General features: G+C 41.3%; 3 protein-coding genes across 7 annotated transcripts; 2 read left to right on the forward strand and 1 right to left on the reverse strand.

Moving 5' to 3' along the window:
• Window positions 1-172: 172 nt before the first annotated feature.
• LOC147039104 (myosin-1-like) lies at window positions 173-9,546 on the reverse strand. The gene is made up of 36 exons (XM_085903085.1): window positions 9,421-9,546; window positions 9,067-9,223; window positions 8,975-9,002; window positions 8,788-8,902; window positions 8,612-8,704; window positions 8,473-8,536; window positions 8,312-8,410; window positions 8,133-8,236; window positions 7,924-8,062; window positions 7,741-7,859; window positions 7,515-7,664; window positions 7,270-7,440; window positions 6,899-7,205; window positions 6,749-6,828; window positions 6,593-6,680; window positions 6,235-6,352; window positions 6,030-6,153; window positions 5,830-5,966; window positions 5,504-5,759; window positions 5,156-5,398; window positions 4,910-5,086; window positions 4,686-4,831; window positions 4,525-4,615; window positions 4,068-4,457; window positions 3,884-4,010; window positions 3,697-3,815; window positions 3,374-3,570; window positions 3,123-3,306; window positions 2,888-3,053; window positions 2,691-2,815; window positions 2,278-2,586; window positions 1,986-2,189; window positions 1,774-1,899; window positions 1,522-1,692; window positions 1,245-1,445; window positions 173-1,178 (listed from the first exon to the last, which is right to left on the reverse strand). Exons 1-36 carry the CDS (start codon window positions 9,529-9,531, stop codon window positions 1,011-1,013), a joined length of 5,604 nt encoding a protein of 1,867 aa, XP_085759211.1. The 5' UTR covers window positions 9,532-9,546; the 3' UTR covers window positions 173-1,010.
• adprm (ADP-ribose/CDP-alcohol diphosphatase, manganese-dependent) lies at window positions 1,887-14,011 on the forward strand. Of its 4 annotated transcripts, XM_085903105.1 has the most exons (6): window positions 1,887-2,174; window positions 2,267-2,367; window positions 8,141-8,264; window positions 12,193-12,845; window positions 13,078-13,203; window positions 13,395-14,011. In XM_085903105.1, the coding sequence occupies exons 4-6, from the start codon at window positions 12,278-12,280 to the stop codon at window positions 13,697-13,699; spliced, it is 999 nt and encodes a 332-aa protein (XP_085759231.1). In that variant the 5' UTR covers window positions 1,887-2,174; window positions 2,267-2,367; window positions 8,141-8,264; window positions 12,193-12,277; the 3' UTR covers window positions 13,700-14,011. The 4 variants fall into 4 exon arrangements, with proteins under 4 accessions (XP_085759231.1, XP_085759232.1, XP_085759233.1 ...); XM_085903106.1 differs by lacking the exons at window positions 1,887-2,174; window positions 2,267-2,367 and adding an exon at window positions 5,124-5,141; XM_085903107.1 differs by lacking the exons at window positions 1,887-2,174; window positions 2,267-2,367; window positions 8,141-8,264 and adding an exon at window positions 9,000-9,018.
• A 261-nt stretch (window positions 14,012-14,272) lies between these two features.
• map2k4b (mitogen-activated protein kinase kinase 4b) lies at window positions 14,273-21,833 on the forward strand. Of its 2 annotated transcripts, XM_085903102.1 has the most exons (13): window positions 14,273-14,601; window positions 15,654-15,689; window positions 16,071-16,103; window positions 16,704-16,806; window positions 16,962-17,136; window positions 17,239-17,358; window positions 17,420-17,539; window positions 17,620-17,671; window positions 17,774-17,901; window positions 17,965-18,042; window positions 18,119-18,267; window positions 18,766-18,811; window positions 20,254-21,833. In XM_085903102.1, the coding sequence occupies exons 1-13, from the start codon at window positions 14,490-14,492 to the stop codon at window positions 20,365-20,367; spliced, it is 1,266 nt and encodes a 421-aa protein (XP_085759228.1). In that variant the 5' UTR covers window positions 14,273-14,489; the 3' UTR covers window positions 20,368-21,833. The 2 variants fall into 2 exon arrangements, with proteins under 2 accessions (XP_085759228.1, XP_085759227.1); XM_085903101.1 differs by lacking the exon at window positions 16,071-16,103 and having other exon boundaries at window positions 14,336-14,601.
• Window positions 21,834-22,504: the final 671 nt, after the last annotated feature.

Here is a 22,504-nt window from a genome sequence, read left to right on the forward strand (position 1 = left end):
AAGTGGCGTGAAGGGAAGAAGAGCAAACGGGAAACCAAGAATGACTTCAAAATAAAATCACATAAATGAGAAACAAACTAAAAAAATAAAAAGAAACTCAAACGTGTCAAACCACTTCAGAGGCTGGTATTTGTAAAAACTGCACTCAAACGAATATTGTATTTCACTCAAATTGTCAAACTTGGTATTTTTTATTTTCATCCACGTAAATAAACATTAGACATTTATTTTAATATCCAAAAATGTATGCTTTTGACTGTAGTTTATTAAGCGGTTCATGTAATGACGCCAAGCTACCACAAGACGGCAGTGCCCCCATTCACTTGTATAGAACCCAGCATAAAATGAACATGTCCATTTGCTTTTCATGCTCTGGTCCACCTGCAGCGCAGGTAAACAGCAACGCAAGGAAATAATTGAAGCATTTAACGGTGGGCAAGTACATTTTGAAAAGGGTGAATGAAGCAAGCAAGATGACGCACACATTCTTTGCATAAATGCACCAGAGAATGACTGAAATATTTCATTTCATTTTCTACTTTGTGTCTGCAGGTGCCAATCTGAGCCCGACTTTCTTTCTGTGCGTCAGCTCTTTCAATGGACCGCTTCTAATTGTCCTCTCATTTTTGTCCACAGGCTTGCACAAAAGACACTCCCACATCATGCATGCAACACTAGTTGGGATCATTTAGTCAACACTCAATTTCATCATTTCTACAAATATTCTGCCTTTCCAAACATTTTGACTTTTATCGACAGCGATGCTGTCATTGTAGGCATTAGTTGAACAGATCCATATAAAGAAATCAAAACAACTTCACGCATCGTGCCAGATTTACTCGGCTACAGTTGCACAGCAAAACAAGTTGTTGAAGTTCCTCTCATTAAATTTCGATTTTTATTTCATTCGGGGTTGATATTGACGATCCTCTGGTCGTAGATATTCTGGAGTTCTACTCTGAATCGGCAACCTTGGGCACAAACAAATGGGAGAGAAGAAAAATGACTTTTCATCCAATCGGAATGGTTTCAAAACATGAGTTTACCCTTCCAAATTCTCTGCTTTTGCTTTTCATCTTATTGACTTGCGACTCAGCAATGTCTGCTCGTTCCTGAGCCTCTTCCAGTTCATGTTGGACCTTCCTTAATTTGGCAAGACTAACATTTGCTTGCTCCTCCTGTGAAGATGATGAATTGAAATCAACATTAGTTGTCATTCATAGGCGACTCAATGAAGACCTTACCACTTCCTCGTTCTGCCGTTTATATACTTTGACTTTAAGTTGCAGTTTATCAACAAGGTCCTGCAGTCTCAAAACAGTCTTCTTGTCCTCTTCCGTCTGGTACGTGAGCTCCCTGATCCGCCTTTCATATTTACGGACTCCCTTGATAGCATCTGCAGATCTCCTCTGTTCACTCTCCATTTCACTTTCCAGTTCACGCACCTGAAACATAATCCAAACTTAGAATTTATCTTCACTCCGGGTAATGTTTCGAGACTTGAGGAAGATTTTCGCGTACCCGAGCTTCCAGTTTCTGGAGTTGTTTCTTGCCTCCCTTCAATGCGAGGCTCTCAGCTTCATCGAGCCGGTGCTGCAGGTCCTTCACCGAGGCCTCCATGTTCTTCTTCATCCTCTCCAGGTGGCTACTGGTGTCTTGTTCTTTCTTGAGCTCCTCTGCCATCATGGCTGCCTGCGTTTTCATAAATGAGTCCAAAAATGAGATGCCGTCATTTCAGCATGACCGTAATATTTTTATCTTCATGATATTTACATCAGTGATGGCTTTCTTTGCTTTCTCATCAGCATTGCAAGCCTCTTGGATTGCATCCTCCAGCTCACCCTGCAGCTGGCTGACATCAGCATCCAACTTCCTCTTATGGTTGAGAAGACTCATGTTCTGTATTCCAAAGATAAAAATAAAATAAAATCTCAGTTTATTCCAGAAGAATAAAACAGGATCATAAGCAATTCCATGAATTCCACCTGTGAGTGCAGCAGCCCAGCTCTCTCACAGGCATCAGCAAGTTCCTGCTCGGCTAACTTGCGGCTTCGGTCCGATTGTTCCAGAGCAGCCCTCAGTTCTTCCACTTCGGCTTGCATCAAGATGTTCCTGCGTTCCAACATGGCTACCTGCTCCTTGAGGTCTTCTTGGCTGCGTAGCGCATTATCCAGGTGAAGAGTTTGCTCCTGCAGAAAGAAACCTCTTTGAAATTCTACTGTGTGTGTGTGTGTGTGTGTGTGTGTGTGTGTGTGTGTACTGAAAGCGTTTGGGAACCTTGAGGTGGACTTGAATGCTCTTCAGCTGCTTCTGGGCCTCGGACGCCTGCCGATTGGAGTGGCTCAACTGCATCTCCAACTCATTGAGGTCAGTCTCCATCTTTTTCCTGATTCGCACGGCATCATTTTTGCTGCGTACTTCGGCATCCAAGGTGGACTGTAAAGTATCCACCATGCGCTGGTGGTTGCGTTTTATCTGTTCAATCTCTTCGTCTTTCTCGGCGAGCCTGCGATCCACTTCCCCTTTGACTTGAGTCAGCTCAAGCTGGATACGGAGAATTTTGGATTCTTCGTGTTCCAGAGAAGCCTGGAATATAAGAATGAGCACATTAGTGGCAACAATTGATCTTTATTTTTCCGAGATGCTTTGAAATTTCCGGACCAAGCAGCTGTCTTTGTCGGCCACGTTACCTCAGCTTCCTCCAGAGCAGTCTGGATCTCTGTTTTTTCACTCTCTGTATGTTTCTTCGTCTTCTCCAGCTCGTGCATGACCTTGCCATTCTCACCAAGTTGGTCGGAGATGTCAGAGATCTCCTCTACAAAGAATATTTCATGATCAGACACAGATCAGAATTTTTTTTTTTTTTTTTAAAGAAAAAGGCTCTTACGCTGTAAATTTGTATTCTCTCGCTTGAGGACCTCGAGGTGATCTAAAGCTTCTTCGTAGGAGTTCTTGATTTTGAAGAGCTCGGTGCTGAGGGTACGACATTCCCTTTGTGATCCTTCCAGCTCGGCTTGGCTCTCTTCAAACCTCTGTCTCGACTCAGACAAAATCTAAACACAACATCATGAACGTCCATCCAGTGGCAAAGTGAAGTGACTAATCCCTCCCTCCCAACTAACCTTATCAAAGGTTCTCTGCTTTTTGTCAAGGAGAGCTGCTTGCACATTGGCCCTTTCCACTTCAGCCGTGAGGTCATCCACTTCTCCTTGAAGCCTCTGTTTTGTCTTTTCCAATGAGGAACACTTGGCATTCATAGCCTCAATCGCCTCTTCGGCCTCTTGCAAACGTTGAGTGAGCTTTTTCCTGAAGCAATGCAACAGTTCAGAGTTGAGCAATGACTCCAAAGTATTCCTTTGAGTAGAATACCCACTTTGCCTCTTCCAACTCATCGTTGCGCTGGATGGCGTCAGTCTCGTATTTTGTTCTCCATTGTGACACCTCGCTGTTGGCTTTGGACATTGCCCTCTGGAGCTCGGCTTTGGCCTCCTGCTCCTCTTCAAACTGCTCCCGAAGCAGATCGCAGTCATGCCGTGCAGATTGCAGAGCGTGAGCCAGGGCGCTCTTAGCCTAACGGAAAGGGACACCAAACAGATAGCGGTGATGTTTTCATCAATTCAGCAGAGGCTAGTCTTTGGTTCCTGATGGCAATTAGCCGCTAAGATGCCCATTGTTTGTATTTTGAAGACAGCAGACCTTTGTTTCCTCCTCAACTTGTCTCTTGAGCTCCTCAACTTGCTGGGTGAAGGCGAGCTTGGCCCTGGACATTTGAGAAAGAATTGCCTCTTTCTCTTCCAGAAGACGGGTAAACTCACCTGATGGAAGAGTTCAATTGAGCGAGCGTCCACATATTTGGACAGGATTGTCGTCAGCACCTTCTCACCATTTTCATTCTGGAGCCTTGCCCTTTGCGTGTTTAATTCCGTGATCAAGCGAGAGTCTTCGTCATGTTTGGACTTGTATTCGTTCAGTTGGTCCTCCATGGAGTGACACAGCTTCTCGTAATGACTCTGATTGAAATTGATAAGTCATTCCCCAAAACACTTTCAAGGGCAATCCCTTCTTACCTTTGCTTTGATCGCCACCTCAATGTTGCCAGACATGTCATCCACCTCCATCTTGTATTCGCTCTTCTCCTTCTCCAGCTTTTGCTTGACCCTTTGCAGGTTGTCAATGTGCTCTCCCAACTCGGCAACACTGTCGGCGTGTTTTTTCCTCAAGGCGGCGGCTACGGCTTCGTGGTGAAGCGTGGACTCCTCCAGGTCCCGTCTGAGTTTCTGAAACTCAAGCTCACGCTTCTTGTTCATCTCGATCTGAGCTGCGGTGGCCCCTCCGGCTTCTTCCAACCTCTCGCTGATCTCCTCAAGCTCCCGTGCGAGTTCGCCGCGCTGTCTCTCCACCTTGGCTCGGGCAAGATGTTCTGCTTCAATCTCCTCTTCCAGCTCTCCAATGCGTGCCTAGGAAAAGAACCGTTTTGAAATATAGAGCGACAAATTAGGTGAAGGTCCGTCATTTGTGAATTACCTGCAGCTCCTTGAACTTCTTCTGCGACTGCATAGCGACACTCTGCTCATCTTCGATTTTGGATGTAAGTTGGCTTAGTTCGAAATCTTTCCTGAGAATGTCAAAAAAACAAAATCAAACTGAAACTCTGCTGCTGTTGAAATACTTTTGTAATGGCCCACTTTTTAAGGTGTTCCTCCAACGTTTGTTTGTCATTTTCCAAATCCATGATGGCTTCTTGGGCTAGTTTAAGATCTCCTTCAATTTTCCTCTTGCTCCTTTCCACATCCATGCGGTTCTTTTTCTCTTGTTCCAGCGACCCCTCCGACTAACCCATTGACAGAAATATAGATATTTGTATTCTTCATATTTTCATCTGAATTGGGCTGAAAATGTAAAGACCGACATCATCGACTTGTTGCTCCAACTTGATCTTAGCTTTGCTCAGAGTGTTGACTTTGTCTTCCTCTGCTTGCAGGTCTTCCAGCGTTTGCTGGTGTGCCTGCTGCAAGGCTGATTTCTCCTTGGTCAACCTGCCGATGGTATCATCCATGGAAGACATCTCCTCTGTCAAATTCTTCACCTGAAGAACATTGAAATCAAGTCACCAGACTTGCTCCTCTTTTGCTCCACGCTTGGTAGGTTTGCAAACCTTGTTTTCAGTGGCGTGCTTTTCCTTTTCAACTTTGACCAGGGTGAACTCTAAATCATCAATATCCCTTTTCAACTCAGAGCATTCATCTTCCAGCTTTCTCTTCTTTGTTGTGAGTTCGGCATTCACCTCTTCCTCATCCTCCAGTCGTTCGCTCAGTTCCTTGGATTTTGCCTCCAATGCAATCTTGTTCTTTATGAGTCCATCGCATCTTTCTTCTGCATCTGCCAGACTCTCGCCTTCCTAAATGACAAAAAAAAAACAGCACAACTATATAGAATGACTTTTATCTAGCTGTCTGTCCATCCATCCATCCATCCATCCGTCCGTCCTAAGGTTTCTACTCACAGTTTGGATCTGCAGACACAAATCATTTTTCTCCTGCACCAGGGAAACCATCTTGGCTTCCATCTCCTTTCTCTTAGCCTCCGATTTAGCTAGGTCCTCTTTGCATTTTGCAAATTCTTCCTTCATCATGGCCATTTCCTTCTCCGTCTCAGCACTTCTCAAAAGTGGTTTGATTTTGAAGTAAAGCTTCATCCATGGCCAGTGTTTGACATTCATGAAGGAGCGAATATTATACTGAATGGTGTAAACAGATTCTCTAGAAGGGAATGGAATTCATGCAAGGTCATTACGATGACCATTATTTGTGTTGCAATGATTTCCCTTACCTCCTCTCTGACATTTGCTGAATTTCCTTTCTCCTGAGGAAGCCGCGACACAAGGCTTGAGTGATGGTGATGAGCGAGGCCAGTCGCTCATCCCTCATTTCTTCGAGGAGACCTAATAGACCTGCTTTGAAGAACACCTACAAAGAAGCAACAAAATGATCAATTGTGGAGTATGATGAGGGTGGCTGGAGTGAAAATACCTTTGTATGCCCAAATCTATACTGAGAATGATCGACATCGATAGATCCTAAGAGCTTCTCTGCTGCCTTCTTGTTGTCAATAAATTGGCCTTCGGGGATAACACTGGCATTTAATACTTTGTATCTAGAAGAAAAGAACATTTTTATTTGAAGTTTTTGACTCATATTCTGCAGAATTTGACAGAATGAAATGAAATCATAAAACCTTTGCTTGAAATCTCCATAGAGAATTCGACTCGGAAAGCCCTTCCTACAAATCCTGATTCCCTCCAGCACACCGTTACATCGAAGTTGGTGGATAACCAGATGGTGTTCCATAATTCCTAATTGACAGAAATATTATATGAAAACAGTAGGAATGGAGTTGTTCAAAGCCCTAGTATACAAATTGTTTCAAATAAAATCCAATTCTTCTAATATCTCACATTTTCAATGACACCCAAAAGCAACTTGCTGACAAATGTATACTTACTTTTGAAAGACAAAGTGTGGCAATCCATTATTACTGCTAATCATTTAGAACTCTGGAGTACCTGCATTTGAGGTACCCTCATTTGAATTACCTGGAGTTTTGGTTTCATTTGGAATGAGACACCTAACAAAATGCGGATGGGTACTCTTGAGATTTGTCATCAGCTTCCCGAGATTTTCCTGTTGGATTGGAAAGAGTCATTGTCATTGTGATATTGCAAACTTGCTCAAGTCGAATGGAATATTACCCTAAAGAGAGCTGATACAGTCTGGAAGGATGAGCCTTTCTTTTTGGCCGCTTTCTTTGCACTTCCTCCGGCTGAGTTATCTGACAGCAAATGTCTTATGTGATTACAAGCAGAAAAAAAAAAAAAAGAAAAAGAGATAATACGACTTACCATCTGATGACGAATAACTACTATAGAGGAAAGCCAATAATTTTAGGCCTGCCTTCTGAAAGAGCTGGACTACGGTTTCATTGAGTGGGTCCTTGTTTTTGTCTAACCAGCCTGTGATGCTGTAGTCCACAGTGCCAGCATAGTGCACCAGGGCGAAGTGAGCTTCAGCTTTGCCTTTAACAGGCTTGGGCTTCTGAAAGTTGTTTGACTTTCCAAGATGTTGGTCGTACAGTTTGTTTTTGAAGGTGCTATCGGAAGCTTTGGGGAACATGCATTCCTCTTCGAGGATGGAGAAGATACCCATTGGCTGGAATGAGCAGATACTAACAAATGAACATTTTGCAACAATGACAAGATGATTTGTAAAGAACCTTTTCAATGAGCTCTATGCAAGCAGCCAGATCCATCCCAAAGTCGATGAACTCCCACTCGATGCCCTCTTTCTTATACTCTTCTTGCTCCAACACAAACATGTGATGGTTGAAAAACTGTTGCAGTTTCTCATTGGTGAAATTGATACAAAGCTGCTCCAGACTGTTATACTGAAAAACACAACCATTTGACTTTTACAGCAACAAAAAAAACAAAACAAAACTCCATGTCAATGAGAACGTACGTCAAAAATCTCAAAACCGGCAATATCCAAGACGCCGATGAAGAACTGACGTGGCTGCTTGGTGTCCAACATCTGATTGATGCGGAGGACCATCCACATGAACATCTTCTCATACACTGATTTGGCCAAAGCACCGATGGAATTGTACACCTGCATAATGACAAGACGGAAATTGGATTGCAATGTTTCTCAGATTGGGAATCTGCTATTTGCAATTCCCTTGTACCTGTTGCACAGTCTGTCCTTTGGTGACATACTCGTTGCCCACCTTCACTCTGGGATAACACAGTGCTTTTAAGATGTCGGCTGAGTTCAAGCCCATCAGATAAGCTGCTTTGTCGGCCACTGATGAAATTGAAACGGGAAATGAAAGAAAAATGGCCATTTCTCATTGGATGATCCAAATTACCCTCAGTCCCATCTGGTTCTGCTTGCTCTTCTCGCTGCTTCTGCTTGAACTTCATGTTGCCATAATGCATGACAGCACCGGTGAGTTTGTAAATGCCCATCCGCTCGTCTCCACTGAAACCAAGGGTGTCAATGGCGCTCTAAAAGAAGAATGTGACAAAACTTCTAATGATACCCTTCAATGATTTATTTATTTATTTTTTTACTTACGTCTGTAGCCATCAGCTCATCACTGTCATCGATGCTGGCGACGCTGATCTCCCCTTGGCTGACAAACGGGTAGTCGTACGGGTTGGTGGTGATAAGCAGAGCCTCTGAAAAGATCATTTTGAGCCACAATGGGTAAGTATGTTATTTACAATATTCTTTTTCCCCCCCCCTAATGTTACCTATTAGCTCAGGCTTCTTGTTGGACATAATTTGGTAGAAAATATGGTAGCTCCTCTCTGCAGATAGCTGGAAAGTGACTCTTGATTTTTCCAGCAAATCTAACAAGAATGAGAGTCAAAGCTCAACAATCAAATGCATCTTTGATTTTCATTCAACTCACATGTTTCGATATCAGCTGAGGCCAATTTTCCTGTTGTTCCAAAGTGAATTCTTATGAATTTGCCCTGGAAATAAAATTATACATATATTTATATGTATTGGATCTCATTCAACAAATTGTGCGAGATTGCTTTACTCACGAAACGTGAGGAATTATCATTTCTGACAGTCTTGGCGTTTCCAAAAGCTTCAAGTAGAGGGTTGGCAGAAATGATCTGGTCCTCCAGATTTCCCTACAACAATCACAACAAACTCAAAATACATACACAGCATAGAAATGTGACTTGATTTTCATAAGAAGGTAAAGAGAAATCACCTGTAACTTGCCAGCTGCAGCAGAATCTTTCTTTTTGTCCCCGGAGCCTGCAATTGTTGCAAAGTACTGGATGACACGCTTGGTGTTGACAGTCTTCCCTGCGCCGGATTCTCCGCTGCAGGATAGAAATAAACAGGAGTCGTTTTTGGATTTTTCTTTTATTTTCCTTCTTAAACATGCAACTTACGTGATAAGGATGGACTGGTTTTCTCGATCTGGAATGAACAAAAGGTCAGTTGCGTTCGAAATGTTCATTTCTTTCAATTCATTGAAATTTACCAGTGAGCATGAACTGATAAGCATTGTCAGAGATGGAGAAAATGTGTGGTGGTGCCTCCTGGCGCTTTTTGCCTCTGTAGGCCACCACGACCTCTTGGTTGTACACTGGAAGCCACTTGTAAGGATTCACAGTGACGCAGAAGAGTCCCGAGTAGGTCTAAAAGCAGAAACAGCTGATTGGATACAATACAACAGACAATTATTGCAAGTGACCTAGAGTTGTTGTTGTTGTTTATTTACTTTTTTTCATCTACTACATTTCATTTTTTTTTAAATGTATTCCATATTTTAGAAGAGGGTTCAACTTGACTCCAACTTAATTGGGCAAGACCAAGCAATTGCTGCCATGCTCACATAAATCATCCACGCCGCATAACGCTCTTTGAGGTTGTACAGCACGGCGGCCTCATTGAGGTGGGTCATCATGGCCATATCCTCAATTTTGTCAAATTTGGGCGGATTCATAGGAAACACATCGTCATCCGTCACCGTGACAACCTGTAATGTTAATAACCGTTAAATTGGGTGATAGACTTTTTTTTTTTGGGATTAGGCATACCTTTCCGGCGTCTGTTTTGACAGTCACTTTCCCTTTATCTTTGCTTTGTATCGTGCCTTTAACAAAAAGCTCCTTTGGATCTACCACATAGACGGAGGTTTTGGCGTCAAAGGGCCGATTCTGAGCCTCAATCCGCTCCCGCTCGGGCCGCCTTAGATATGGAGCGGCGTCCCCAAACACAGCCATGTCGGCATCCATTTTTTGCACTTTTCTCTAAAAGTACATGTCAACAGTAGTATTATTGATTATTGTCTGAACTACTCGAATGATTCCATCACCCAACAACCCAAAACAATCCAACATACTTACCAGCAGACGTCTCAGCTGAAAAATGCCAACGCCATTGGCGCTAAAGTCTTTTATAAGGTTTCCAACACCTATATTTAGGTCAAAGCCATGTGGCGGGTAGAGGAGCGATTACTTTGGCATGTGATTTAATGGGGGATATCACTGAGCTTTTGTTATAAACCCAAGGCACGGAGTTACTGGGATTAAGGATGAAAAAAATAAATAAAAGGAATGTCAAAGGATGGCGACCTCTACAAGCGATACAAAGCTCGAAACAATTAAGGCTCCATCCAAGATGATTCAGCCTTGGCAACAAGCACAACACACAAGAGCTGCAGTTGTTTGATTTCACTCATACTACTACGTACATGTGAATCTCAGAATGCTAAATCAAGAGAGCTTGAGAAGAATGCCTCATCATGGGCTCGGTCACTTTTGTTTGGGGGATGCTGGCCAAAGTATGTGCTAATACCAAGGGACTATTCTGAATATTCCATCTTTAACATTTGAAGGACACACGGTTAAGTCAATATAGTATTTTGCCAATTTTAGGCACACATACATGATCAAATCAAGCTAAGAAAATTGTTATCATGGAAAAACAACTATTGAAATAGCCATTAAATATACTTATGCAACATGCAATGGATTAAATACCTTGAGTACTGCTCTTAATCTCAAAAGTCCTTATTTAACTTTCATAAACTGACATTTCAAGACTGAATTGAATCAACACAAAAAGAAGCATCATCCACTAACCAATGGAAGATTTGTTTACAAACACCAAAAAAAAAAACTGACAAATGAATCCCTTCATTCCATTTTCATCGGCCCATTCTTGGCATATTTCAAATGACAACTAATCACAAAATGATATATTGGATGCACTCTATTGGTTAATTGGCTTACAATGTGCAATTTTTCTTCTCCGCCAGAACAAGGTCCTTGACCATAAAAAGTAAAAGTTAAAAAAAACAACAACATTCCACTTTGAATATGTGCCCTCTGGTGAAGAATATAATTGGAATGTGACAACTCTCCCATGTGACAACAAGCCCCGCTAGTCTTTGATGTGATGTATTTAAAGTGTCACTCAGTTTCAAATCCCTTGTCAGGGTCATGCAGGAGAAAATGAGATGACTGTAAACTGACAAGATGGGTGTTAAATCATGAACAAGCAGGCTATGAACCTTCAGCCTTACATTGTTTCCATCTTAAGTACGGGCTGGCTCCGTCGATTAAGTCGATATTCTTAGGGACAATGTGTGATCCTAAAATTAGCTTGTTTGAACTGCAGTGTTTGTTTGCTTCTATTGATTGAAATGGTTTTGGACCAGCACCTCCTTGTGTGTCTTCGAAAGCCAGACTGATTGCAACAAGAGTTTATTGTAACAGATGGCCAAATCTCGGGGCTTATGAGTAAATGTCAAGTTGAGTTCAAGTTGTCTAAATAAGGGGGTGCTAAGCACAGGTCATAGTCTATTATCTGTTTGGGATTACATCTGCTACAAGTATACAACAGTCATTTGTGAAAATAATGCAGACAATCATTTGATGATTTGAATGGAAGGAATTTGTTTTCCATATGGATTTGAATCTTTGGATTGGATTTTCCCATGAGGCCTATGCATGGACATTCTAATGACATATCCTGGATAAAGGTGAACGTACAAAACATTTGAAAAGGGCATGCGCTATAAGGAAAGAAATAAAGTGACGTAGAGCGATGCTTTATAGCATACAAGACCATTGATGTCATTTAACAACACTGCTTTTCTGTAAAAAAACAAAAAAATCATCATTTGAGCTTTCGTAAAATATTTTGGAGTTGGTCAATAGTAATCATAATAATAGTATTAATAATAATAATGTAAAAAACAAAAACTATCACACATGATATAGGATGCACACTATTTATGGATGCAGCTGCTATTATAATGATTTTGTCGCTCCCTGGTGGCGATTAAGAGCAACACAGGTGTTTAAAAAAAGGGTGAAGTTGGTTGAAAGTTATTTATAGAAAGCCATTTCGTCGTTTATAGAAGTTAATGAGTCATATAAAATCCATGTTTTCTTATGATTGACCCACTTCTTAATTGTAACGTTCTCCATTTTCACGTTTACATTCGCTATTATTTTGAAGGTATTAGCCGGAAATGAATACCGACATGGACACCGAACCCTGCAGGATTGTCTGTCGTCTTCGGAACTGACGTGAGGGAAATGATGATCTTGCTTTGACATGTTTTTTTTTTTTTTTTTAATGATTTTCCTTTCAGAATGACGTGTGCTGCACACCGGCCGGTAACACTCCCATAAAGCCTGCTCCCGATTGTTAGCCAAGGAAAGACCGGCCGGCTGGCGATGGACGACAGCTGTCAACGCGAGCCATTGTTTACATTCGGCGTGATCGCTGACGTTCAGTACGCCGACATAGACGACGGGCTCAATTTCAGCCAGACGAGGACTCGCTACTATCGAAGTAGTCTCGGGCTGCTCAGGAAAGCCAGGGAGAGCTGGTCTCACTCGGCCGCCCGTCCAAAGTTCATCATTCAACTGGGAGACATCATCGACGGTTTCAACAAGGGGCACGGCGCGTCAAGCCGAGCACTGGAGAAGGTCTTGCAAGAGTTCAGCCTCAGTTCCATCGACGTTCACCATGTATGGGGCAATCATGAGTTGTACAACTTCAGTAGAAGCGAGCTGTTGCATTCCAAGCTGAACAGCTCCAGCTCCGTCCTTTTGGGTGGAAGCCGAGCCGGTGGTGACATTTACGCCTACAGCTTCAGTCCCTTCCCCGGGTTCACATTTGTCGTGTTGGACGCTTATGATGTGAGCTTGCTCGGTGTAGATGAGGACAGTGTGCAGTACCACACTGCTTTCAATTGGATAAGAAAGCACAACAGCAACGAGGACCTCAATTGTCCTCCAGGTAACATCCTGCAATCCTTAAATGTTGCTCAGGTTCATGACACTTTGATATTGTCAATGGGAAACATTCTGGATTTAAAACATTTCTCACTCTTTGCAGGCTGCCCTGGTTCATATCCCTTTTGCAAATCCTATTTATTTTCATTTGGTGATACTGTACAAAATGTCTGGCGTAGTAATAATATTCCTTCAATGGCTTGAGTGTTTCTGTTTGATTTTTGTACTTGTCCCAGGTTTATATGATGACCTAGAGCAGAGGTTCTCCATGTTTAATGGTGGTTTCAGCAAGGCCCAGCTGGATTGGCTTGATTCTGTTTTGTCTTTGACTGACAAGAATCATGAGAAAGTCACCATTGTCAGTAAGTGGTATTACCTTCATGTCAGATAAGTGACAGAAAAGTAATGAATGTCCAAAGCCAATTTGTGATTGTCAACTTTATTTAAAGAGAAAAAAAAAAAGACAATGTGAAAAGTGTGGATGTTGCAAAAGTAATGAAAATTGAAGTTAAAAAAATGTCATATTTATGGTCCTTGTTTTTTTTTTCTTCAGGCCACCTCCCAGTCCATCCATCGTCCACCACCCCCGTGTGCCTGGCCTGGAACTTTGATGAGCTGCTATCCACTATCCAATCTCACAGTAGTGTGGTGTGTTTCATAGCAGGACATGATCATGAAGGTGGCTATTGCTTGGATCAAAGTACAGGAATTCACCACCTTACGCTGGAGGGAGTCATTGAGACGCCACCAGACAGCAACGCCTTTGGAACCATCTCAGTGTATGAAGACAGGATGGTGTTGAAGGGCCAAGGGAGGATTCCAGATATTGATATTAGTTTCCCTGACACCAGTCGTTGACACCCAAAGATTGCAAACTGTCCCCATTTGCACATGAATTCTTTTGCACTGAACTGAATACAGTTGAATGGATTTGAGCATATTGTCAAACCAAACTGTGATGTTTTCAGGAAGGCATGTTTATGAATTCATAGCAATTTCCTTTACACTGGCATGATTTTGGTCAATTTTGAATTATATCCAGATTTTTTTTTTGTATTTGACAGCTATATTGACTTTTGTTTCGAGCTTTCAGCAACATTTCAATATTTGGTGCAACCTGTATTCAATCTCAAATATATTGTAAGCACATTAAAAAAGGTGAACAAGGAAGAATAATTTTTGTAGGAGATTTCTTTAATTCCACCTTTTCCTCAATGATAAATTGGTTACCAAGGCTACATAGGCGATGCATAATATTAGCAACACCTATTGGGCAAGACATTTTTTTTTGAACGGCAAAAGATGGATCTCCAATGATTTATCGTGGTATACCATTGCTATCTAAGGTGATCTAATATAATAATAAAAAGCTTTTTTTTTTTTTTTATTCGGAAAGATTGCGGACGTAGGCACTTAGCTAGTGGTTTGTCCGACCGTTCGTGAAGGCAGCACCGGCAAAGACGTGGCCATATCGCATGTGCTGCGTTCAAGTTGCGCAGTGTCCCGTCTGGTGTGGACTGGAGGGGAGGCAGCCAACTTTCACTATCTGCATTGCAGCCCGAGCGCTGCTGTGCTGTCCTGTGCTGTGCCTGTGCTGTGCTTGTGTTGTGCTGTGCTGTGCTGCCGGCCGCCGGAACCCAACACAACAATGGCGACTCCCAGTCCTGACAGCAACTCCTCCAGCTCCAGCAACAGCTTCAGCATTGTAGGATCCGCGTCGCACCAATTCCACCAGCAGACACAGAGTAGCAATATGCAAGGTACGCAGCAAACATATATGATCGATCTTGTTGTCTATCGCCAGGAAATGTAGCATTAGCTCCCATAAGTAGGAACTGTTGTCAAATCAAAAAGATTTTCATCGCACTGTATAGGCTGATTTTTCCAAATAAAATATAATTGTCTCCATAAGTCATTGTTTTAACATACAAATAAGGTAATAGAATAAGAGTCAAAAATTAAAGATTATAAATTCGAAACGTGTCATGTACAATTTGTCGCGTAGTTCTAAATAATAACAAGAAATAACAATAAGGTAACTCAAGACAAGTTTATGTTGAAGTGTTTCCGCTAACGCCTTAGCTTGATTTAGCTAGCTTCAAACAGCCCAACAACCAACTTCGAGCTAATAGGTTAGCAATGATGCAGTAGCCTACTTTAGCTGCTGCTGCATCGTCGGGCCTGTTTGGCATCGTGGAGACTTGCAAAAGTAATGCGACACGATCTGCATTACTATAAAAACGACCAGTTGTAAAAACATGTCTTAAGTAAATATAGAAACAACGTCACTGCTAATGCTGCAACGAGCTAGATTGCTAGCAATGAGCAAGCAAGCCAGGCCCGAAATGAAAGTATTTCTCTTCAGCCAGGCGACTGTCCTGTGCTCTACATATCATTGCAACTCAAATAATAAGACATGTCACTCCATTTTTGTAGCCAATTTTACACGTTGTGCACAATCATGTTTGATGAAGCATTATCATTTGTAAACCAGGTTCAAGCATCATTGGCTGTGTTATCTCTTCTTAAATGTTAATCATGCATATTTCTAGGATAAGGGTCATCTCCCATGTGATAAAACTCCCAGCTGCAAATTCTGAATATATTGGCTTCGAATGACCAATGTGTCAACCTGCTGACACAATCTTGTCACATTTGTGTGATTAAATGACTCATTCTGACGGAGAACAGTGTGATGGTGCATGAGACAACATCAGTGTTAATGCTAGCTGATGCATGACATTATTTGACATCAAAATTACGACAAGTCACTCTCCTTATTCGTATCAAATCTTTGATTGAAACCCTACAGAAACCAACAGCTGCTGGAGATGTCAAAATGAAACAGGTAATCACGTTTACCTTACAATCCTTTCGTCTGCTGTTGGAAATGATCTTTTCTTTGACATTTTTACACTTACTTTGGTTCTTGTATTGGTAAATAAGATCAATACTTCCCGACCCATCCCATTCTGTTATGCTTTCTGTTTATTTTTCACTTTCATTTATTGATACAGTCAAACCTTGATTCCCGAATGACACAAATTTACAAATAAACCTTTTGAACCAAATCTTGCTTTGGTTCATGAACTATATTTTAGGGAAGACTCAGTTGTGGTTTCTCCAGCACATTCTAATGAGCAAATATCCATACTGGTATGAGACTTTCTAATAATGATGATGCAATCGTAATCAAAAGTAAGTGTGTGTTCTTTTATTCTTACTTCAGGATTTCAGATAAGCCTCTCTGGAGTTTCCCAAAGTAAGCAAATAAGTTGCACGCTAATCACGCCGCTCTAATCTCTTTTTGGGTACACGTATGCCTCAGTAGTCTAAGGTGGTTTTCCCTAATCTGTGTCATTCAGCATCATGTGGATGATGTTTTGAAATGGGTGAAAGGAAGCCACTGTATACTATTGAGGGTGCTCTGGTAGATTGGGAGTCTGTCCACTCTCCACTGCTTAACTCAACTTTGAGCAAGAAAGCTATTTGCGTTAGCACTTATTTTCAACTGGGCATGACAAAGAGGATGTTAACACTTGAATGCAGAGATGGTGAAATTATTTGTGCTGGACCGGGGGCTTCTCAATTGCTGTCATCCAATTTGCCAATAAGTTGCGGCTCACCCAAGAAAAAGTAGCCTCATCTTCAAGTTTGAATACGTTTGAGTTGATTGATCATTTCTCCAATCCTCATAGGGTCAAACTGTCTCATGAATCATTTTGAAGCCTCATTCTCTCTCCCATTCTATAATGCTGCGTCGCTTCATACTTAAGGCCAATGTTTTGCAGTGCATCATCTGAAACGTGCATGTTGTGGCACTATGGACTGCTCTGTTTTGTTGTTGTTGTTGTTTTGCCAGGTAAACGTAAAGCGCTGAAGCTCAATTTCGCCAGCCCTCCGGTGAAGCCAGCGTCCCGCCCCCCGCTCAATCCGACACCCCCTTCGTTCCAAAGCACCCACATGTGAGTAGGCAGTCATTATTTTGCCTATTGTCTTGGCCAGACAGGAATCTTGTAACATTCCAAACAATAAGGCTCTCTTCTAGTTTAATCCTCCTCTGATTTTGTTACTTCCCGTGCCTATTTTGTAATTTTCTCCATCACGATGGTCCGTCCAGAGAGCGGCTGAGAACACACAGCATTGAATCGTCGGGGAAGCTGAAGATTTCTCCTGAGCAGCACTGCGACTTCACGGCCGAGGATCTGAGAGACCTCGGGGAGATCGGCCGCGGGGCGTACGGCTCCGTCAATAAGATGGTCCACAAACCCACGGGCCAGATTATGGCAGTCAAGGTGACTTCATGGATAGGAGCAAACGATACTGTCTGAAATCTAACCGCTTAGTTGCCGATTGCGCCGATCATCAATGATTCCAAACTCAATTTTTGCCCTCAGAGGATTCGTTCCACTGTCGATGAAAAGGAGCAGAAACAGCTGTTGATGGATCTCGACGTGGTGATGAGGAGCAGCGACTGTCCATACATTGTTCAATTCTACGGGGCTCTCTTCAGGGAGGTATGACCAGAAACACTCAACGAGTGAATCATCGTATGATTTATTTTTATTTGTGTTTCAGGGAGACTGTTGGATTTGTATGGAGCTTATGTCTACCTCATTAGACAAATTTTATAAATATGTATATTGTGCATTCGATGATGTCATTCCAGAGGAAATATTAGGCAATATAACTTTAGCGGTAAGTAAAGCGATTGACTTTTTTTGTTTTTATCCGTGCATATGATGGCAATTCTAACTGTTGATGTGGCTTTTTTACAGACGGTGAAAGCACTGAACCACTTAAAGGAAAACTTGAAAATAATTCACAGAGGTGAGGCAGCCCGTGCTGCATTGAGAATGATTCTTGTTTGTCATTGCGTGCTGGGATTTGATCAAATGAATGATTGATTGCTTTCATTGGTGTCCATTCCAGACATCAAACCTTCCAACATTCTTATGGACCGAAAGGGTAACATCAAGCTGTGTGATTTCGGGATCAGCGGCCAGCTCGTGGACTCCATAGCCAAGACCAGAGATGCTGGCTGCAGACCTTACATGGCAGTAAGTCAAGATGTTTACACCCTTGTCCTCATCCCAAAAGAACAACAATGGTGTGTTTTTCAGCCTGAAAGAATAGACCCCAGTGCCTCGAGACAAGGTTACGACGTCCGGTCTGATGTGTGGAGCTTGGGAATCACCTTGGTAAGAAATGGCTCCTTGCATTATCTCCCAAGGTCTTTTATTTGCCAGTGGACTCATGCTTTTTGATTGCTTCAAGTATGAGCTGGCCACTGGAAGGTTTCCGTACCCCAAGTGGAACAGCGTTTTTGATCAGCTGACCCAAGTGGTGAAAGGAGAGCCTCCGCAGCTCAGTAATTCGGAGGAGAGGCAGTTTTCCCCCAAGTTCATCAATTTTGTTAACTTATGGTAAGTGAAATGGACACAACACAGAAAAAGGAATTAGGTCACTTTTTGACCTTTTCATACAATCATGTTTGTTAGTCCAGGTCATTTGTCAAAATCATTCGTAGACTGCACGGTCAAGCAGTAGCTGCACAGGGGAAGAGACAGAATCATACTTTCAGGTTTCTTCAATGTGCCACCAGATGACGCTAAAGTAATACTTTAAATTGTTTTTGCTTGAACACTCAGACAACAATCTTTACTGTGTAACGTGCCGCTTTTTGGCATTCTCCTTGCAATTCTTATAAAAGTACTGAAAGTTCGACACATTTTTCAAACGTGGTTATACAATGGAATCATATTTGATCAATCGTTAGCTTTGTCAAATGTCCAGTTGTAATGTTATACTGCCAAATTCATTTGAACAGTGAGGTCAGTCAACATTAAATTGAAAATGTTAACACTTTCTGGTGTATGACATCATCTTTTGTGGATTGTAAAACTACACTTGTCTCTCCCCAGCCTTACAAAGGATGAATCAAAAAGGCCAAAGTACAGGGAGTTGCTGGTAAGTGTCTCCTTTTGTCTGTGTCGTTTTGCTACATTTTCACAGCAGACGCATGAATTGTAAACAACACGATAGAAATGGAAAATTGCAATTTGAAAGAAAAAAAAAAAGGTGCATCATCTCATGAATGGTCACTGTATTTGTTGAAGCAAAAGGGGTAGCGGTCAATTTAGCCTCTTCACAACTGAGTTATAAAGTGTTGTCCACATAAAAGATGATTTTGTTTGCGTTCTTGTTGTCATCTGACTTTTGACTTAGTGATAGGGTTGCCAACTCTCCGACCTAATTGCCTTCACCTTTCTTGCGATATTAAACAAACTTTACAATGTTGCTCCCTTTCTCCATCAAAACCTTAACACTGAAACTTATCCAAATAAAAAAAGAGAAACCTTTCCTGCTTCTCTTAAAACTGTATACTTTTTTTAAATCAATTCAGCAATACAGTACAATGCTGACATTCATTGCACAATCCCATATGAACCTTGCTCAGAGGGTTAAAAAAAAATCCTCTATTTCTGGTGTTGCTCGATGGACAAGCAATTTGTCTCGGGCTTCTCCAGTATCCTGTGTCGACCACCGGAAGCTTATTGCTTGAGGTGCATCAGTCCAACGTGGGCTATGAAAAAAGGGCGCCAGCAGACAACGCAATGGATATCTTCTCACACTTTTTGGAGCCATGTATTTTCTGCTTCCCAGCCCTCTGTATTTTTGCAACCGTTACTGCTTCTTTTTTTTTCGGAGAAGCCTACGACTGCTGCCGTTCGCATTGCTGCTCCAAGGTATGTCATTGTCATTCATGCTGCTTTGTTTTCTTCCTTACTTGGACCCATGAGATGAGCAGATTCTCTATTGTCATGTGAATATGCTGTCAGCTCATTGGTCACAGAGGAGGGGGGCTCTCGAGGAACGTTAGTCATGCACGGGTGTCAAACTCTATTTTTGTACATAAACTGAATCATTAAAAACTGTTCAAATATTAATAAGATGAATGGTAATGAAAATTGCTAGCAATATATTTCATTCTTTTAAAGTGAAGACCATTTGCAATTTTAGTATTGACACATGAATTTGTCTTGCATAAAATGATGTAGTGGGCTGTATCTGGCCCCCGGGCCTTGAGTTTGACACCTATGCCGTAAGGTGTCATGCACTGTCGCTCGTTAATTCCATCAACATTTTCCAGACTATTTTTGGCTCTCTCGGTATTATGTGACAAAGTGCGAGCCTTTACGACTCAGTTCAGGACGTGTACTTATATTTCCAGTTGGCAACCCTACTTACTAACTTTTCTCTTTTTTGTTTATTTACACCACCCTTGTTTGGTAGAATTATGCGATATTAGTCAAAGTTGCATATAAATTCGATTTGTTTTTTATTGATGTTGTACTGTTATAATTTAGAGTTCACATCAGAGCTCTGTTGCGTGTGTTTGTCTTCCCCAGAAACATCCGTTCATTCTCATGTACGAAGAGCGCTTTGTAGATGTGGCCAGTTACGTGTGCCGGATCCTGGATCAGATCCCCACCTCTCCCATCTCTCCAATGTATGTGGACTGAAGGAGTTGGGAGGAAAAACCATCAAGCTTTGTGTGGTAATGCCTGCAATCTTAGCTCCTCACCAATTTAGTCACGTTCCAAAGAAGAGAGGGACACGAGTGGTGCAGTGAGATAGCTGAATATTGTTAAGCCAACTATTCTACCACACCTCATCTAAAGTCACTCATTGTTCACAAAAAAAAAAAAAAAGAATCAACCAAATAAAAAGACAGAGCAATGATGCTCCACTATTGGATTGTGCGTTGTCGACTGTACGTATACTTTTGTGTGTTCACCTCCTGAAGAAATGTACAGATGTAATCAGCTAGACATACTCTGTAAACACACACAGTCATCTTGGACTTTAGCTCCACTATAAGTATGTAAAGCGCGCTTATCTGGGTAAATCATTCTGGTCGGTCTGTCTTAACACACAATAGTTAACGCTCACGCTCAAGGTCAGCCCAGTTTGCGTCTCTCCTGTAATTGCATTCAAGTCACTGAGATAAGCATTGTTATTTTTCCTGCCATATTATTAGAACTATTTATAATTATGATTGAAATTCTAAATTTACATTTAAAACCCCCCACAGCACACTGATACATTTATTGCTGTTTTATTTTTATTTTTTTATTGCAGACAAAATAAATGCTTATCTCTGTGACTTGAAAATAATGAGAATGCACCAACTGGCTAATGCAATCCTTGCCTGATGTAAAGTTACTTGATGTCCACTGATGTATATGTGTATGTATATAGTGCATCTAATCTGCTGTTATTGGGCACGTTTTGCAAGACCATTAAGGCCCAGTCGAACAAAACAAAGACATTGGTGGGGGAGTGCAGGTTCAAAAAAAGAAATGATTGAGTTTGGGAGTCGGCCTTGATGCCTCTTAGCATCCTGTCCTTGCACTGTACAGTTTGACTGCTCATCCACACTGATCACAGATCCACCTTGCTGCATTACAAAGACAAACAGGTCCAATTTTAGAAATAGCCTGCCAAGGGTTTCCTCCTCACGGAAAAACGACAAATGCTGCTAAATAACGTCCTCTTCCACTTTTGTTGGGAGTGCTGAAATACTTTAACAGTCAAACATGGACTCAGCATGTTCCTCTAAGCATGTCGCTCTGGCTTGCACTGAACAACCAAATCACATGATGTATTTCAATCGAAATGCCAGAAAATTGGGAATATTGATGTTCGTTGGGAATTATTGCAGTAGGTCAACTGGAGAATTCTGTCACTACTTATCTGTCTGTCTTTATCTGTAATGCGGTAATGGTGCAAACCTACCAAAAAAAAAACAAAAAAACAGATATGTTCCTCACCTATGGGGTATGTTTTCTAGCCCCAGTGACTGGGATACATGTATAAATTGCAATCTACTAGAATGTTCATATTAGATTATAAAATAATATTAAGGGCAATTAATATTATATTGTATGTCTATCGAGGGTTATCAATAAAGTTCCTGTGGAAAAGACTGCTTGTATTGTTTTTTACCTAAAAAAAAAAAATACACTTCTTATTTTAATGTGGTGATTTTATTGCTCAATTTTCTGTTCTGCACAGGAGTTAAAAAAACAAAAACAACTAACAAATCAGTGGCTAAGCAATTTTGCAGCTTCTGTCAGGTACGTTAAAAAAATAAAAATAGATTTAGTCATGGCTGGAAATTATTATTTGTATGATTGTAAAACTATGGGAAATTATTCCAGAATATTCTTGGTAGTTTGACCTATGCATTTCAAAATGACGAGAGAAAATGTCAGGTATGTGATGCATTGTTTTCTTTCAACATCAAATAATATACATGTGTCTAATGTCCAAGGCAATTTTAACCTCTCATAAGAACAATTGATCTTTTTTCTTCCATGCATTTTCATCACAGTAAATAACCAATGGAAACACATTTTATTATATACAGTGCACAACTTAAACATTATAAAACAGAAATACATGGATGATCGATTTTACATTTTTTCATAGCCTTAGCGTCAGTGAATCTCTAAAAAGAAAACTGTTTCTTCGATAAACTCCAATGCATTATCTGAAGCATCATGTTTTCTTTCTTTGGAGCAGGGAAAAGCAGAATTTTGTATTGCCATGTCCAATGTAACAATAAATTGGTTTGTGAAAATGTACTCAAAGTAA

This window comes from Syngnathus leptorhynchus, chromosome 22 (assembly GCF_054491065.1).
Source record: "Syngnathus leptorhynchus isolate UIUO chromosome 22, UIUO_Slep, whole genome shotgun sequence".
NCBI lineage: Eukaryota > Metazoa > Chordata > Actinopteri > Syngnathiformes > Syngnathidae > Syngnathus > Syngnathus leptorhynchus.